Here is an 18,151-nt window from a genome sequence, read left to right as displayed (position 1 = left end):
ATGGGTTGGTTGTTAGCCTACATTTGCACAATGAGCACTTGTTGTTTCTCAAATACATTGTTACAGACGGCTCTAAAGAACCTACACTGGCCTTGGTGCAAACTGGAAAATGCATATCCTGGTTCCGCATTTATTGTAGCTGGTGACTTTAATAAAGGAAATCTGAAGAAAACACTAGCAAAGTTTTAACACATCGCCTGCGCCACTCGCGCTTCAAAAACTCTACCATTGCTACTCTCCGTTCCAGGATGGTTACAAGGCCCTTCCCTGCCCTCCCTTATTTTGGCAAATCAGATCACACCTCCATCCTGCTCCTCCCTTCCTATAGGCAGAAACCAAAACAGGAAGTACCCGTGGTAAGGACTATTCAATGCTGGTCTGACCAATTGGACATTGTGTGTTTGCAGTGTTATTGTCAGTCACTGGTGGGGTCAGAGGCTGCCATACATGTCGATACAGAGCTGATTTCTAGGACTAACACAGTAACACACAATCCCTCATCCCTGGCTGACTGCATTTCTCTGATCCTGACACACATACTGTACTAAAACAGCTCTGACAACTCCCCACATCTACCCCAGTTACCACGGAGACTAGAGGAGTGCCCTTGCCTCAATGACAAAGGAACCTTGAAGGGGATTATCCAATTCCTAATAAAAGGCAATTAAGTGGATGAAATTCTCCAACTGCCTGATATGAGACAAAATCCAACATTCACCTCCACCTCCCCCTGTATAAGGCTTATTCCAATCCCTTCATCCATGGCCTCAAACTGCAGGACAACTTGTGATCAAGAGTCTCAGACTCAAATGACTAGGAACTCTACGGGGTAATCTCGTTAAAGCCCTTTGACTAATGTTTTCTCTTTGCAGGTCATAGTAAGAATACGTTACTGTCTGCAGCATAGGGGACTGAACCATTAACTGCATGTGTATGTTGTGGTGTACCTGTGTACATCCATTGGTATGCATAGTATGTGCAACGTACAGTATGTTTAATGCACAGTAAAGTAGCATGTGAGTGAGCGTGGGTGTTTATAAATCAGAAACCTGTACATCAAAGAGAAGCCAAACAGCCCTTTTTGCTATTGATAAGCTTCAGTGAATGGGGAAATTAGATAGAATGCCAGAGGAATCTAAAAATGGGGGATAAAATGGTGATAAAGGACATCTTAGATTACACCACCAGTGAACAGAACTCAATTCAACAATTGAAAAGTCCTCGAAAAGTTATAAAACTCCTAAAGAATTACCTCGCTTTTTAACTATACAGAGACTTGAAGGACCAGCTGTACAGGAACCTACATTATTCTACCCCAATTACACAATGCCTTGTTCAAAAACGGTCCTTGCTAACCTCTGTTACAACATATAATGTACCTAATGGATCAAACTGTTGTTTTCCTGTCATAGTTTGTCCTCCGTTACATACATCTCAGTAAAGCTCTGCTCTCCCTTGCACTTCATTAGAATTCTGCTTTCTCTCTGCTTGGATTGTTCTGCCTAGCGTTACACCTGAGGGGCATGACTGCTCCAGACTAATTGTTCACTGTCAGAAGCGGGGTCATGAGCTTGGGGGACTGAGACAGTTAGCCTGGCTATGGACTAGCCCACCTACAGTATGTTATGCCAACTAAATAATAACATGACTGGAGGGGCATCAAAGGTGTTGTGTTTGTGTATGTATGCAGATTGTTAAAATGTCCATTCGTTTTGACAAATGGACGTCAACAAAATAACTTACAACTTTGAGCTAGTCCTTTTTAGAATGTCTAAATGCACACAATAACAATGTAAAAATCCCGTAGGCCCTTCCTCCGCTCTCCTTGAGTTGATTAGGCATGGCAGTTAGTCTGTCCTGCCATTACCATATTACCATTACCTAGTCATCAGAGGCTGCAGTGTGTTCCTTACGTGACTGATTTGTTCCTAGAGAACGAACAAACAGAAGAGATGAAGAGAGAGAGGGAGACTGGACTGTGAGGATCACACAGGCTGGCGTATTCACAGAGGAAGACTGTTTGGCTGGCTGGCTGCGCCACTCCTCTGATGTTGCTCATTGCCATCATTGTGATGTTTGATTACAAGCCGAGCAGCAGTCTAAGTCTCTTCCCTGGGCAATCATTACCGCTACTGTGTATGCCTGCGACTCCTCTGCTGACCTCAGAGACTTCAAGGATATTCATTCCTTTTGACTGCAATGATGAACACGCACTCTACTGCTGTGAAGGCTCACCAACAGAGCGGGAGCCTCGAAAAAGATTGAGACGTTGTGAACGACAACTCAGTGTTGTTTCCCTCACAGTAGCACCTGCCACTAGTAAAATGCACTTTGAGTTAGACTAGTAATTTATGTACAAAGAGGAAGTGTCATTTTTTGCGAGAGGCATTACCCATTTAACTGTCAGCATACAGAGTAGAGAGAGTCTTAGAAGGGATGCTTGCCTCTTCCACTCGTTCCCTCTGGGTCAATAGAGAAACGCATCTCATTCATTTTATAAAGGGCTTCTCCTCCGCTTGTGTCCGACAACACAATACAATCACTGTTATCGTATTGATTTTGGTGGTGGGCGCAGCCAAGGAGAGATCACAGTACTTTGCCTGCTGGAATAAATTGAGTTTAATTAGGAACTGTCAAGGCTGCTCTGTAGACCACACATCACAACACTCCAACACGGACTCACCCCATAACCAAGGGTAAAAGCTTCAGATGGCGACCATCTTTTCAATTCTACATGTATTTTTGTGCAGTCAGTATGATTTGGGGGGGGGGGGGGGATTGTCATTTCATTTTCTGACAGCACATACGTTGAGTAGCTGAACCTAAAATCGGAGTATTTGAACAGCTGGCAAAGCAGTCTTAATCAAAGCAGTCGTAATCAAACGTCACTCTATTAGGCATCTTAAGACTGACATTTTTAGAGTGTGTGATGTTTGTGTACCCCACTGGCCGACATGTGGCGCTCAGTGCTGGGAATGTTTATTAAGGAGAGGGGTGTATGAGGTGCTTATGTGCAGCTATCACAACCTACTGCTAATGGGCCAGAAGACCAGAGATTAATATAAATACATGTATCTGCCTGCTAAGTACAGTTTTCTTTACTTCTGGTGAAGAATATCAACTTCCTTCCAAATTAGGTGAAAATTACTGGCCCAGTACAGCTGGCAAGAGCAGACAAACATACACACATAGTTTCCCAGACAGAGACCCGAAGAAGACCTTGGAATACACACAAAGACACCCCCTCTCGATGCCTCCCTGATGATTTGTGCACATCAGATATCCATAGTGCATAGGGAGGGATGTAGAGTCACTGGTGCTTAGCATGCATGAAATGGTACTTGTTGTGGAGCCAATACAGCCGCACCGCCGAGCAAATATATTACATTTGTTTATATGGGTCTCAAGCTTGAAATGCTTGATTGATTACAAACCAATCCACCCACGTCTGAGAGAATGTACTGAGTCCTGCGGGTGGGAGCACTTTGGAAAGTAACAACAAGGAACTTCTGATTTGGAGGCACACATTGAGAACCCTTAAAAGGGTCACCATTTACTGAAATAGCTGACAAGAAGAAATGTTACAAAATGGTTACTGTTTTGTCCAAATCCCTCCTACAAAATGGAGCAAAGCAGGTGGTCTGAGCCCAGGAAAATAGATAGGAAATTGTCAGTGCCGAGAATTGCCAGAAAGAGGAGGAATAAAATGAGGGGATAAGGGAGGCGTGAGGAAGGCAGGGAGGGAGAGAAGAGGAGACCGACAGAGCTTCAAGTCAGAGAATTTAACACAGGTTTTGATTTCAAGAGAGGGTGGGATGGAGAGAAAAGTTGACTAATCTTAGCCCAAAACCTGTCACCCCTTCCCAACACCACATCCTTCCCCCAAGCTCCAGAGTCTGTGCAGAAACCCAGAGAAATTCACCAATCAGGAGGTGTGAGAGAGCAGCCCTCTAAAAATCACACTTGGAGAATGTTGTGCAATTTGCCTGCCTATGCTGAATATGCTCCCATGATGCAACAGTTCATTAAAGATAATCATAGCAGGTGCATGGTAATGTAGTGTATCCACTCTGACACAGCTGCTCCATTCAGCCATCAAACCAAAGTGCCAATATAGACAAGGCCAAGGCTGGGAATCATAAACCCAGGCCAAACGGCACATGGTCAGGCTGTTGCCTCTGAGGTTGTGGTTAAGCCACGGGTGAATTTGATCCACTCTTGTGTGACTAGATCAGAGACAAAGAAAAACCACTGAGGATAAAAATGAACAGGAAATACAACGAGAGAGAACAAGGGAAGGCGGTCTTTTCCATCGACCCACTCCGGCTACAATTTATGACCGTCCCTCACGTAAATCACTGTAACCACAGCAGACAATCAACACTTCCCATTGACCTTCACTGTCTGGAGAAGAGAGTAAAGACATTGGAACCAGAAAGTGCTGTGACTGCATCCCTTCACCAACACTCTGCTAAAAACGGTAGATAATGCATCATGTCCTCTCTAGGTAGGGAAGGACACATTCAGCACCTGTGACTGTATCCCTTCACCAACACTCTGCTAGAAACGGTAGGAGTGTGTGAGTGTGTGTGAGTGTGTGTGTGTGAGTGTGTGTTTTCCTACCTTATCAGGACCACAATGTTCTGACAAGTCACCAGAATGTCTGGACAAGGTAGGAAAACAACAAGTCTGGACATTTTTCCATGTGCCCAAATTTGTTCAAATGCTATTTTAGACTTACGGGTTAGGTTTAAGGTTCGGTTCATGGGTTAGGGGATATAGGATTTTAAACGGGAATCCATTTGACCCCAAAAATCCTGAAAATTCACAAAAACAAAGCTGTGTGTGTGTAGGTACAGCGGTAAGCCTTGGTGAGATGGGACAACACTGCCCACTAATTTACACCTTGCAGCCCACTCCCCTGCCAGGCCAGCTGGGACCTCCATCCTCCCCTGCATCAATACCCCCCTGAAAACAACAACGCAGCACATTGGGGGCTGGATAACCCCCGTCGGCCCGGCAACACCAGCCCGACGGTTATTGAGATAGTTATATTAAGGTGAGGCAGCAGCTGGTACTCAGGCAGCCAATTGATTGCGTGTGAACGAATTTGAGACCGTGCCGGGAATTGGCTGAGCAGCTGTAAGGTGAGAGTGTGGTAGGAGGTAAATGGTGATCCCAACAGCAATAATGACATCAAACACATAACTGCTGACAGCAGGGTGATAACACTGGTCATGTAAAACCTGGGCATAGGCTGAATAGGTTTGGTGTGCACTGTGCAGCTTTCTGTTCCGTTAACACAGAGCCTAGTCAGCTCTCGTGTTAACCCTTTCCACCCCCCCCCCCCCCCCCCCCCGCTCGAGCCTGACTGCTCCATCTGCGCTGTGACATGTTCTTGACTGCGGCTCTTTCTTTTTATCGTGGCAGAGTCCTTGAAAATATTTGCCAGTAATTTATTCAAGGCATTCGTGACTGACTGTCAGCGTGTGCGTTTGATAGAAAGGGAGCCTGGGGAGTTCACTGGTCTTTTCATCTTTAAAAGGCTTTGGTTTAATTGCGTTTACAGAGGTATTTAGAGCCGCTGGCCCAGTAAACAGGAACATCACATTATTGGGATGTGATGCCAATGTCCTCTGTCACCACCAGTCGGGTGAGCATCATCTAATCAGACAGCCACTGAGTGGATGGGCCCCAATACATCTAATCAACATCCAGCCTGTTCCAGGCATCAAACCAACCAACTGGTACAGTCCTGTCAGGAGGGCTAAAGGCCTACCTTTCTGAGATGAATGTTGTTGATGTCATCGAAGCAGGTCATTTAATGTACAGGGCAAATTGGATGGAATGTTCGCTACATAAACAAACACAATTTTTCTAATATTTTAAAGGAAAAGCTTCATCATCATGCAATTCAGGCATAACCTTTGTGATTGAACAAAAGGCAATATTTCAAAAAGCTTGTATGTGAATGACATATCTGAAAAAGACATCACACAAGGACAGACAGGACCCCTTGAGGACCTGGGTCTTAATGCAGAGAGGAGAATCACAAAGGTGTGATTGAATGAAAGGAGGAGGCAGGAATCTCAGGGGGGTTTAAGTCAATTGGAATTTACAGGGAAAGCTAATGGGATCTGCTAAGGCTAACGGATGGCTGCAACGATATTTGATTAATACCCACTGAAGGAGGAGAAGGAGAAGACTGATTCTCTGACTTTGAAAGTAGGTAGGCAGGTAGAACAAAATAAAAGAGAATTACAGAAGATGAATGACAGTGATACAGAGAGAGACAGATAGACAGAGACAGTGAGAGCCGGTGAAAGACAGTGAGAGACAGTGAGCCAGTGAGAGAGGAAGGAGGGGATGAGACCGAGAGAGAGAGAGAGAGAGAGAGAGAGAGAGAGAGAGAGAGAGAGAGAGAGAGAGAGAGAGAGAGAGAGAGAGAGAGAGAGAGAGAAGGGATGTGTACTAGTCACTCACCATGTAGTGCAGGTCGTCGAAGCCGTTGAGCAGCAGCTTGCTCTCGTACTGCGGCAGCCCCACGTGCTCCAGCCAGTCTCCCACGGGCTGGTCCAGCAGCCGTCCAGCTGCCCCACCTGCAGACAGAGGGAAGCGCTTGAGCAGGGAAAAGCCGTTGAGCCGGTAGCAGCGGCACTCTGACGACGACACATGGCACTGCCACATCATCCGGGGCCAGCAGAGCCGAGCGCACCAGCACCAAGAGGGCAGGGGAGACAGCTTGGCGATGGCACCACAGTGGGCATGCGCGGCTCCCGCACAGCAGCGGGGGCCAAACCAATGACTTAGGATCGGGTTTAATAACAAACCCCTGGGTCTCAGGAGCTTAGTTGGGTGTCGAGGGGGTTTGGGGTCCCCTCTGCTGATTAACAGTATGAGTCCTGTGTCCAGACTGCTGCGTTCACCAGCTCAAACCCACTCAAAAACAGGTGTAGATTGAACAGAGTCGAGAACAGCCAGACATGTAACATTGTTCTGCTTAGAACGACAACCATAGACAAAATGCTCCATATCCACAAAACAAATTGCATTAATACTCCAAGATGAGTTAACTTAAAACAGGAAACCGGCTATTCTGTCTAAAGTTGCAAGCATGCAGAATCATCTTTCTGCTAATTTGCGCTAGTTGTTAATGACGGAGAGTGTCTCTGAAACGAGAGAGAAGCGTATCAGAAGTACGGCGATTCGTTCCGGCCCAGTGAGAAGTCCTTTAGTACTGAGATGGGTGATTAAAACAGTGCATCCCATGGCCCATCCCTGTTTCTCCACACTCCTCCTCACAGTCAGCAGATCATACACACACACGGTCACGCACAAGGCGGGAATCTCCCACCTGGATCACATGACGTGTGAATCAGGAAACCCAGCGTGGCAGAGAGGAGCGACAGGTACTAACAGAAAACCAGAGAATGACGATAATGAGCTTGAGATGACTATGATAAATCAAATCAGGTCTACCAGCTATGCTTGGTATTAACTCAAGGCCTCCTTGTGGCTCCTGAAACAGAGAATGCACTAAGCTGTGATGAGCAAAGGTTGAGCTGGTGCTTTGACTCTGGACCTGTGAACAATTTAAATCTAATACATTAAGTAGTTAATTCTGATAAAAGCTCAACTCGATGCATGAACCTTTGCGTTAATCCTAATCGTTTAGAATGCTACGGTCAGAAGCTTTCGTGACTTGTGATCCACATGACTAATTTAAGGCAAAGCTGAATATTAAAACATCCCAGCTAAAATAATCTGTCCCCAGTGCAGCCATCTGCCATCGCCTCTTACACAGTTTGTCTAGTATCATTTAAATGAACTGCAAATCATTTAAATATTTAAATAGGAGCACTTGAGATGCAATGCTTTTTCTGTGCCTCAATGAGGCACTAAGATATATCAAACTCATCAATACAAAGACATCAAATCCTAACACAGACTAATACAAAAACAATCTTTATAACAATCAATATGGTTTGGGACCCTGTTTAAACACAATGACTTGCCAGAGTCCACACAGAGTTCTGCACCTGTCCTTCCACACAGCACACAAACAAACAGACTTCAGTTTTTTCCGCAGCCAGCACACGTCCAAGTAGGAACAAATCTAGCAAGTCTCCAGAGTCTTATACTTCATCCAGCTTTTTAAACCCGTTTCAAGTCTCCAGGCTACACTGCTCTTCATGCACACAGTGTCATTCACCAACTCCCTCCTTTAAAACAGCAGCTCCTTGTGTTAAAGCTCCAATACACCACACAAGGTGTTCAGGCAAACCAACGGTCCACACACAATCCTAGAGATGCTCGGGGTGGCGTCCTTCCATTGTCCTGACTGTTCACTGTACTTCTGCCTGCGATTCCTCTCCTCTCCCTCACGCTTTCTTTTGCTCGCTCACTCCCCGCCTCACTCGCGCTTCCCCATTACCCCCCCCCCCCCCTTCTCTCCCACCCTTTCCCTCTGATACACTGCAGGGCTGCTGTTCATGGTCTGTGAGCTGCTGCCATTCCAAGCACCTACATGGACCCCTGTTCCTCACTACATACACTGTTGCTCCCTGCTCTTCTGATCTCAATCCTTTTCTTTTGTTTTCATACTCTGGAAACCTCTCCATCTGTCCTTGCTAAGAAACTCATCAGCTAGCAGGAAATGATGGACAAGGGCGCTGGGACTGGTATTACAGGGACCAGCAACAGGGAACTTCACAGCACCCCCTGCTAGTTACCACCACCACTGTGAAGAAAGAGGAACACACAGGGCTCGATCAGAGGAGAGAGAGAACAGTGCAGTGCCTCTTCACGTGGTGAGCATAAAAAAGAGCCTTTCTCAAATAAGTATTTCCTGCTACAGGTCCCATGATGATCTCCTGACAGCAGTGGCCAGGCTTCTTGTGTCTCTCTGTGTTTCATAATGTTCCTTCAATTCGTAAGAGGCTGAATGTATCTCACCGGAGAAAGCATTTGAGCGAGCAAGACGGAGACCCTCTGCCTCTGTAGCCGAAGCCCATCTATCTGATGCTGTCTGGTCACATTGTTGCCGCCCATAACATTGAATGCAAGGGAAGCCAGCAAGCATTTGGCCTCCCTTGATATTGTTTTTAATTAAATAATAGCCAATCAGCATTGAGTTAAACTGAGTGAGCGCAACTGTGAATGGTCCTGGTGCACCAACAACAACAAAAGTGTTGAAAAATTGTTGCATCTTGTTGTCCTCTGGTGGCTAGCTACCTAGCTAAAATCAATTTCCAAAATTAGCCATGGATGGAGATTTGGATTTGGACTTGTGGTTTTACTTTATTCTCCATACCGGCCAACCCTAAATTCATACATTGTCACCTGGCCTGAGAGGATGGGAAGTTCAATATGTAGTTAGATGTAGAAGGTTAATGTTAACTAGCTGGCCTGGAACATTGCTGCCCATGAAAGGAAGTTTAGCTAGCGAGCAAGCATTTTAGCCATGTAGCCTAGGACAACAAAAACTAAAAAAGTGTGTACTGTATGAGAGTCATAGACCGTTTCGTCAACATGAAAGAGAGGAGGATGTCATTGGCGTTTCTCTACATGTAGGGTGAGCCACATATATATTTTAGATTACATGCACACACATCACACAAATCAGTGCCATGGACAGCCACATAATTCGCTAACTTTGATTGGACTAAATAGTTTTTGTCTTTTCGTTTTCACTGTATTAAACTAAGCATAGGTGATTTGATGATGTTGAAATAAATTAAAATATGGTTCTAAATCAATGGTTGTTTAGTAAACAGGGCTCCTGAGTGGCGCAGCGGTCTAAGGCACTGCATCTCAGTGCAAGAGGCATCACTACAGTCCCTGTATCACATCCGGCCGTTATTGGGAGGCCCATAGGGCGGCGCACAATTGGCCCAGCGTCATCCGGGTTTGGCCGGTGTAGGCCGTCATTGTAAATAAGAATTTGTTCTTAACTGGCTTGAATTGTTAAATAAAAGGCTCAATATTATTATTATTACTATTATTATTATTATTATTATTATTAAATAGTCCAAAAATGTCAGAAACACTTACTTACATGACCTATAGCATGGTCAAGCAACTGTTTGTTACATTTCAAATGCTTTGAATTTATGAGGGATCCCTATTAGCCAAGGCAGCAGCAACTCTTCCTGGGGTCCAAACACATTAAGGCACTTACATCACACATAAAACAAAATATAAAACAGTACATTATAAAACATTATTACACCACTACACCATTATTACATCATCTATAATACAAAATGTAAAACAGTACATTATAAAACATTATTACACCACTACACCATTATTACATCATCTATAATACAAAATGTGTGTGTAGAATGTGTGTGTGTATGTGTGTCTTTTTCTGTGTGTGTCTCTTCAGTTCCTGCTGTTTCATAATATATATATATATATATATATATGATTCTACTGCTTGCATCAGTTACCTGATGTTGAATAGAGTTCCATGTAGTCATGGCTCTAGTACTGTGTGGCAGGTAGCCTAGTGGTTAGAGTGCTGGGCCAGTAACTGAAAGGTTGCTGGATCGAATCCCCAAGCTGACAAGGTACAAATCTATCGTTCTGCCCCTGAACAGCTAACTCACTGTTCCCCTGTAGGTCGTCATTGTTAATAAGAATTTGTCCTTAACTGACTTGCGTAGTTAGGTGAAGGTAAAAAAGAAAGTCTGTTCTTGACTTGGGGAATGTGAAGAGACCTCTGGTGGCATGTCTTGTGGGGCATGCATGGGTGTCCGAGCTGTGTGCTACTAGTTTAAATTAGAGGTCAACCGATTATGATTTTTCAACACTGATACCGATACCGATTATTGGAGGCCCAAAAAAAGCCGATACCGATATATGCATTTGAAATAATGACAATTACAACAATACTGAACTTACATAAATAAAATAAATTTAGACTCAAATAAATATTGAAACATGCTCAATTTGGTTTAAATAATGCAAAAACAGTGTCGGAGAAGTAAAAGTGCAATATGTGCCATGTAAAAAAGCTAAGCTATGCTCAGAACAGATGAAAGCTGGTGGTTCAATATTCCCAGTTCTTCAATATTCCCAGTAAAGAAATATTAGGTTGCAGTTATTATAGGAATTATGACGCGGCGACTATTTCTCTCTATACCATTTGTATTTCATATACCTTTGACTATTGGATGTTATAATAGGCACTTTAGTATTGCCAGCCTAATCTTGGGAGTTGATAGGCTTGAAGTCATAAACAGCGCTGTGATCAAGCATTGCTAAGAGCTGCTGGCAAACGCAGTAAAGTTTGAATAAATGCTTACGAGCCTGCAGCTGCCTACCGTCGCTCAGTCAGACTTCTCTATCAAATATCAAATCATAGACTTAATTATAATATAATAAACACAACAAATACGAGCCTTTGGTCATTAATATGGTCAAATCCGGAAACTATCATTCCGAAAACAAAACGTTTATTCTTTCAGTGAAATACGGAACCGTTCCGTATTTTATCGAACTGTTGGCAACCCCAAGTCTAAATATTGCTGTTACATTGCACAACCTTCAATGTTATGTCATAATTATGTAAAATTCTGGCAAATTAGTTTGCAACGAGCCAGGCGGACCAAATTGTTGCATATACCCTGACTCTGCGTGCAATGAACGCAAGAGAAGTGACACAATTTCCCTAGTAATATTGCCTGTGAACATTAATTTATTTGAACTAAATATGCAGGTTTAAAAATATATACTTCTGTGTATTGATTTTAAGAAAGACATTGATGCTTATGGTTAGGTACATTCGTGCAACGACTGTGCTTTTTGTCGCAAATGCGCCTTTGTTAAATCATCACCCGTCTGGCGAAGTTGACGTAGGCTGTGATTCGATGATAAATTAACAGGCACCGCATTGATTATATGCAATGCAGGACAAGCTAGTTAACCAAGTAATATCATAAACTATGTGTAGTTAACTAGAGATTATGGAAAGATTGATTGTTTTTTTATAAGATAAGTTTAATGCTAGCTTACAATTGACCTTGGCTCCTTGCTGCACTCGTATAACAGGTGGTCAGCCTGCCACGCAGTTTCCTTGTGGAAGGCAATGTAATCGGCCATAATCGACGTCCAAAAATGCCGATTTACCGATTGTTATGCAAACCTGAAATCTGCCCTAATTAATCGGCCATGCCGATTAATCGGTCAACCTCTAGTTTAAATAGACAGCTCGGTGCATTCAGCTTGTCAACACTTCTTACAAAAATAAGTAGTGATGAAGTCAATGTCTCCTCCACTTTGAGCCATGAGAGATTGACATGCATATCATTAATGTTAGCTCACTGTGTACATTTAAGGGCCAGCCGTGCTGCCCTATTCTGAGCCAACTGTAATTTTCCTAAATCCCTCTTTGTGGCACCTGACCACACGACTGAACAGTAGTCCAGGTGTGACAAAACTAGAGCCTGTAGGAACTGCCTTGTTGATTATGTTCTTAAAAAGGCAGAGCAGTGCTTTTATTATGGACAGACTTCTCCCCATCTCAGCTACGGTTGTATCAATATGTTTTGACAATGACAGGGTTACTCCAAGCAGTTTAGTCACCTCAACTTGCTCAATTTCAACATTATTCATTACAATATTTAGTGGAGGTTTAGGGTTTAGTGTATGATTTGTCCCAAATACAATGCTTTTAGTTTTTGAAATGTTTAGGACTAACGTATTTGTTGAGTGTTGCAGTCATTTCAGTCGCTGTAGTAGCTGACGTGTATAGTGTTGTCATCCGCATACATAGACACACTGGCTTTACTCAATGCCAGTGGCATGTCGCTAGTAAAGATTGAAGAAAGTAAGTGGACTAGACAGCCTCCCTGGGGAATTCCTGATTCTACCTAGATTATGTGGACTTCACTAGACAGATGTTGCTCTCAGTTTTTGTGATGAAACAAAGGTGTAGTTTAATGTATTCTGCAACTGTGTCTTCTTATTGTTTCAGATTATATATGAAAAGTTATATGAACTAGCAGGTTATAGAGCAAACAACACAATTCTCACAACACATCGGTTGTAATATGGCTTTTCCCCCCTGGCTTGGCTTCCCCAGTGATTTTACCTCAGCACCGTTACTGTTCATTGAGATAGCGCTGGGGGAGTGGGAGCCATAGAGATAACACCAGTTTCACCTCTATGGTGGGAGCGAAGCAGGTCTAGCTGGTGGTTAAGATGCTGTAGTTGATGTAGACTAATTCAGAGGCAGGTTAACAACCCAAACAACCACATAAGGAGCAGGCCAGGGTAATAACAACAGCTGCAGTGGGCTTGCCTAATTCCTGCAAGTCTGCAAGGGAACATGAGCTCATCCCCTAACATACATGCCTGTTAATATTTTAACAGCTCACTTCAAAGCAGACCACAACAAACAAGCAAAAAACTGCCAGAATGCAACAACGAGATGGCCAACGCCTTTCTTTTTTTTCTTCTCATTGGAATATAGCCGTTGGCTTAAGAGTCTGGGTTAGGCTAGTTCATCTTCCTTCTGTGACTTTAAGGGAGAAGCATATTGTAGAGAAGAAAATGGGAAGATGGGGGAGGAGGCTGACAGGGATGGAGGACATGGTTCTGGTTCACTACCACAGTCCCATGGTCCCCGAGTGACCATCCATCAGACCTAAAGGACAGGCCAGCTTCATGCTATAGGAGTGCTGCAGACGGTATTGCAGGCTAACATGTGTGGTATACATTATTCACTGCAGTATTCACTGCAATTTACGGTAATACACCTGGTCCCTTCCTAGTTTAGCCATTTTGTCCTACAGCCACAAAGGAAACATGGGTAAAACCAGCAGAAGTGGCGTACCAATCTGGGTCAGAAAAGTGTCTGAATAGACAGCCTATAAACCAAGGCCAGCCACAGTGTGAGCCAAACGGATCCATGTCTTTACAGTAAACCTTCTGCTTAGGCTACGTAGAACACACGGGGAATTGTTGAAGGTCATTTCTGACAATGGTCGATTCAACTCAACTATTGATCTACATTCAAAATAAGGCCATGTCCTTCACTGGCACTAAAGTAATCTCTTGTGACCGACCCACTTGTATAATAGGTCCCTCTTATGTGCTATTCAAAGAGCCAGCTGCCCACCCGGATGGTACCTTTGTGTCTCTGGCTCAGTCATCACTAACATCACTCCATTCATCACTTCCCACACACTCTCTATACCGCCAGTGTGGCTATCATTATTCAGGTATGTACTGTATCTTTCAATAGCCGGCTCAGTTCCCCGGCTTTAAGCCATTCGCATGGATCAAATGACTGGTCTCCAGGGACCATTACAAAGCCCAAACAACATACACACGAAGTGGTGGTGGTGACTTCCCTAACAGAATGACTAGACACACACACACACACACACACACACACACACACACACACACACACACACAGGATTCCATGGCGTGAACAACAATGCCAGCACTTTATTATCACACTTTATTAAGACTAATGGATGTGGCTTTGAAGAAAACAGAAAGACATGAAATGGAACAAACAAACAAAAAATCACGAGGTTCTTGTTGAATCATCTGGGTCAAAACAGCCAATTGTGTAATGAAGAGTTGTACTCTTAAAGCATCAGGGACACGGTTGGATTCACAGAGCACATCATTCTAACTGGGATGGATTGTAATTACACAAGAGGATAAAACACCATCTTTCTAATGTCAAGCTGGACATCAGAAAGATTGGTTTTGGGAGTCTTAACGAGAATGAGTTGTCATGTTTATGTAAAGTATGTAAATGTATGCAAAATACACCCCTTCAAATTAGTTGATTCGGCTATTTCAGCCACACCCGTTGCTGACAGGTGTATATAATCGAGCACACAGCCATGCAATCTCCATAGACACACATTGTCAGTAAAATGTCCTTACTGAAGAGCTCAGTGACTTTCAACTTGGCACCATCATAGGATGCTACCTTTCCAACAAGTCAGTTTGTCAAATTTCTGCACTGCTATAGCTACCCTGGTGAATTGTAAGTGATGTTATTGTGAAGTGGAAACCTCTAGGAGCAACAACGGCTCAGTCGCAAAGTGGTTGGCCACACAAGCACAGAGAACGGGACCACCGAGTGCTGAAGCGCGTAGCTCGTGAAAATCGTCTCTCCTCGGTTGAAACACTCACTAACAAGTTCCAAACTGCCCCTGGAAGCAGCATCAGCACAATAACTGTTTGCCGGGAGCTTCATGAAATGGGTATCTATGGCTAAGTGTCGGCTGGAGTGGTGTAAAGCTCGCCGCCATTGGACTCTTGAGCAGTGGAAACACGTTCTCTAGAGTGATGAATCAAGCTTCACCATCTGGCAGTCCAACGGATGAATCTGGGTTTGGCAGATGCCAGGAGAATAACTGTAAAGTTTGGTGGAGGAGGAATAATGGTTTGGGACTATTTTTCTTGGTTGGTCCTAGGCCCCTTAGTTCCAGTGAAGGGAAGTCTTAACACTACAGTATATAATGACATTCTAGACAATTCTGTGCTTCCAACTTTGTGGCAACAGTTTGTGGAAGGACCTTTCCTGTTTCAGCATAACAATGCCCCCATGCACAAAGCGAGGTCCATACACAAATGGTTTGTCGAGATCGGTGTGGAAGAACTTGACTGGCCTGCACAGAGCCCTGACCTCAACCCCATCGAACACCTTTGGGATAAATTGGAGCGCCAATTACGAGCCAGGCCTAATCTCCCAACATCAGTACCCAACCTCACTAATGCTCTTGTGGATGAATGGAAACAAGTCCACGCAGCAATGTTCCAACATCTAATGGAAAGACTTACCAGAAGAGTGGAAGGTGTAATAGCAGCAAAAGGGGGGACCAACACCATATTAATGCCAATGATTTTGGAGTGAGATGCTTGATGAACAGGTAGGTGTCCACATACTTTTAGTCATGCAGTGTATATTAGAATAGGCTTACTTGAAAATACAGTTTTTAATAACAGAGCAGGGAATTTAAGTATGGATGTTCTTAAATAAAAGTGACAGGGGACATTTTACCTGTACCATCTTCACTAAGTGGAATAAGTGGATGAAATGCTATTATAATATCTTTAGTCACGTAAAATGCTTAGGGTGAGGGACTCATCTTACCTGGGGTAGAGTACTGCTGGTCTCTAGAGAAATCAATGCCTGCTCCAATCAACGTCATGATCTTCTCAATCTGAGGAGGGGAACAGAGTAGAGTGTCAGAGGAAAAGACAAGATGGCTGCCACACCTCTCACCACCAAGGGGACAAGAGTTACCCCCATGCATTGAACCCCAACACCGCAGTACAGTAGCCCCCAATGAAACCTTATCAAAGCAGATCTTGGCTATCATGACTTCACATAAACACTGAACACTTTTAAGATAATGGTAGACAAATAATGTACAATCTTGCTAGCCAGACTGAGGCCTGGGGGCTGTGTGAAGAGAATTGGCTAACCAATATTAGTAAGAATTGATACAAAATGACTATGTGAACATCATGTTACAGCTGTATTTTTAGAGGGACAAAATGTCAAGTCTTTGCAGCCTGCAGTCAAAACAATGTAACAATGTAGCTAGGCTTAATATTACAGCATTCTAGTAATTAGTGGCAAACTGAAGAAAGGGAACTGGAGTTGCATCTTAAAGACGATGTTGGTTTTATTTCTCTACATCTGGGACCTTTGGGTTTCCTGCTGTCTGCTTTGTAAAATATACAATAGAGCACAATATGACCACCATCAGGCGATACATGCAAACCCAAGAGAGACTTGCTACAGATTATACCACAACTGAGCATGCCTCTGACACACACAGTACACACCTTCCCCATCTCATGCATCATCCCCCTCTACTACAGCGATGATACACGGGTACACAGATGATTCACCCATGCACATGAAAGCAAACCCACACCCCCCCACGCAGACACCCCCAGAGCCATCTCTTCGACACCCATTCAGCAGCACAGCGAAGAAACAGCAGCAGTGGACCGTACAGCAGGGAGATTACACCTGTCACACACACCACAGACCACTGTCACAGCCCGCCCTCCTCCAGGCCCGGCCCTGGGATTTGGGGACAGAGGAGGGCCAACAAAGACTGCTGTCAGAGCTGTCAGCCATACACTTTCATCTCCACCATACAGGATAGTATGTGCTCTGTCATGAGAGACAGGCTCTTTTCCTACATGAGGCCCCCTTTTCATAGTTTGGAACGGATGGTTATATCACGACCGACACTTCATTTTATCAGTGATCTGCGATCACTTTCAATGAGAGAAGTCATTTCACACAGGACTCATTTTATGGTTTTGATGTGAAAATCCTTGTGTTTGATGATGCGGTCAAATATCAACAGATCTTTTGCACAGTAGTAAAGAAAAAGGCTAAAACTTTAAAAGCAATGGAATTTAGTTGCCTAAAGCACTTTATGGAAGAGCCTTCTCTATTCTTTTTAGACTGCATCCATGTGAGAGGTCAGATAACGGTTCTGATCCCTCCTCTCTCAGAGATCACGTCAGCATATTGTCTGACCCCCCCCCCCCTCTCTCTCAGAGATCACGTCAGCATATGGTCTCATCCCCCCCCCTCTCTCAGAGATCACGTCAGCATATTGTCTGATCCCCCCTCTCTCAGAGATCACGTCAGCATATTGTCTGATCCCCCCTCTCAGAGATCACGTCAGCATATTGTCTGATCCCCCCCTCTCAGAGATCACGCCAGCATATTGTCTGATCCCCCCTCTCAGAGATCACGTCAGCATATGGTCTCACCCCCCCCCCTCTCTCAGAGATCACGTCAGCATATGGTCTGATCCCCCCCTCTCTCAGAGATCACGTCAGCATATGGTCTGATCCCCTCCTCTCTCAGAGATCACGTCAGCATATGGTCTGATCCCCCCCTCTCTCAGAGATCACGTCAGCATATTGTCTGATCCCCCCCCTCTCTGAGATCACGTCAGCATATTGTCTGATCCCCCCCCCCCTCTCTCAGTGATCACGTCAGCATATGGTCTGATCCCCCCTCTCTCAGAGATCACGTCAGCATATTGTCTGACCCCCCCCCCTCTCTCAGAGATCACGTCAGCATATTGTCTGACCCCCCCCCCCTCTCAGAGATCACGTCAGCATATTGTCTGAT

The 18,151-nt window shown here is 44.3% G+C and overlaps 1 protein-coding gene across 11 annotated transcripts in view; it reads right to left on the bottom strand.

Moving 5' to 3' along the window:
- The window catches only part of LOC109869126 (ankyrin repeat and SAM domain-containing protein 1A), a 125,027-nt gene that overhangs the window by 12,518 nt on the left and 94,358 nt on the right, over window positions 1–18,151 (bottom strand). For all 11 annotated transcript variants that reach the window (XM_031804459.1, XM_031804460.1, XM_031804458.1 and 8 more), the window contains 2 exons: window positions 16,133–16,202; window positions 6,484–6,599 (listed from right to left, as the gene is read on the bottom strand). In XM_031804459.1, coding sequence (XP_031660319.1) covers window positions 6,484–6,599; window positions 16,133–16,202 — 186 coding nt within the window. The remainder of the gene's footprint in view (window positions 1–6,483; window positions 6,600–16,132; window positions 16,203–18,151) is intronic.

Source organism: Oncorhynchus kisutch, linkage group LG24, assembly GCF_002021735.2.
Source record: "Oncorhynchus kisutch isolate 150728-3 linkage group LG24, Okis_V2, whole genome shotgun sequence".
NCBI lineage: Eukaryota > Metazoa > Chordata > Actinopteri > Salmoniformes > Salmonidae > Oncorhynchus > Oncorhynchus kisutch.
The sequence above is the reverse complement of the archived record's forward strand: the minus strand, read 5'-3'. Positions and strand labels throughout refer to the sequence as shown.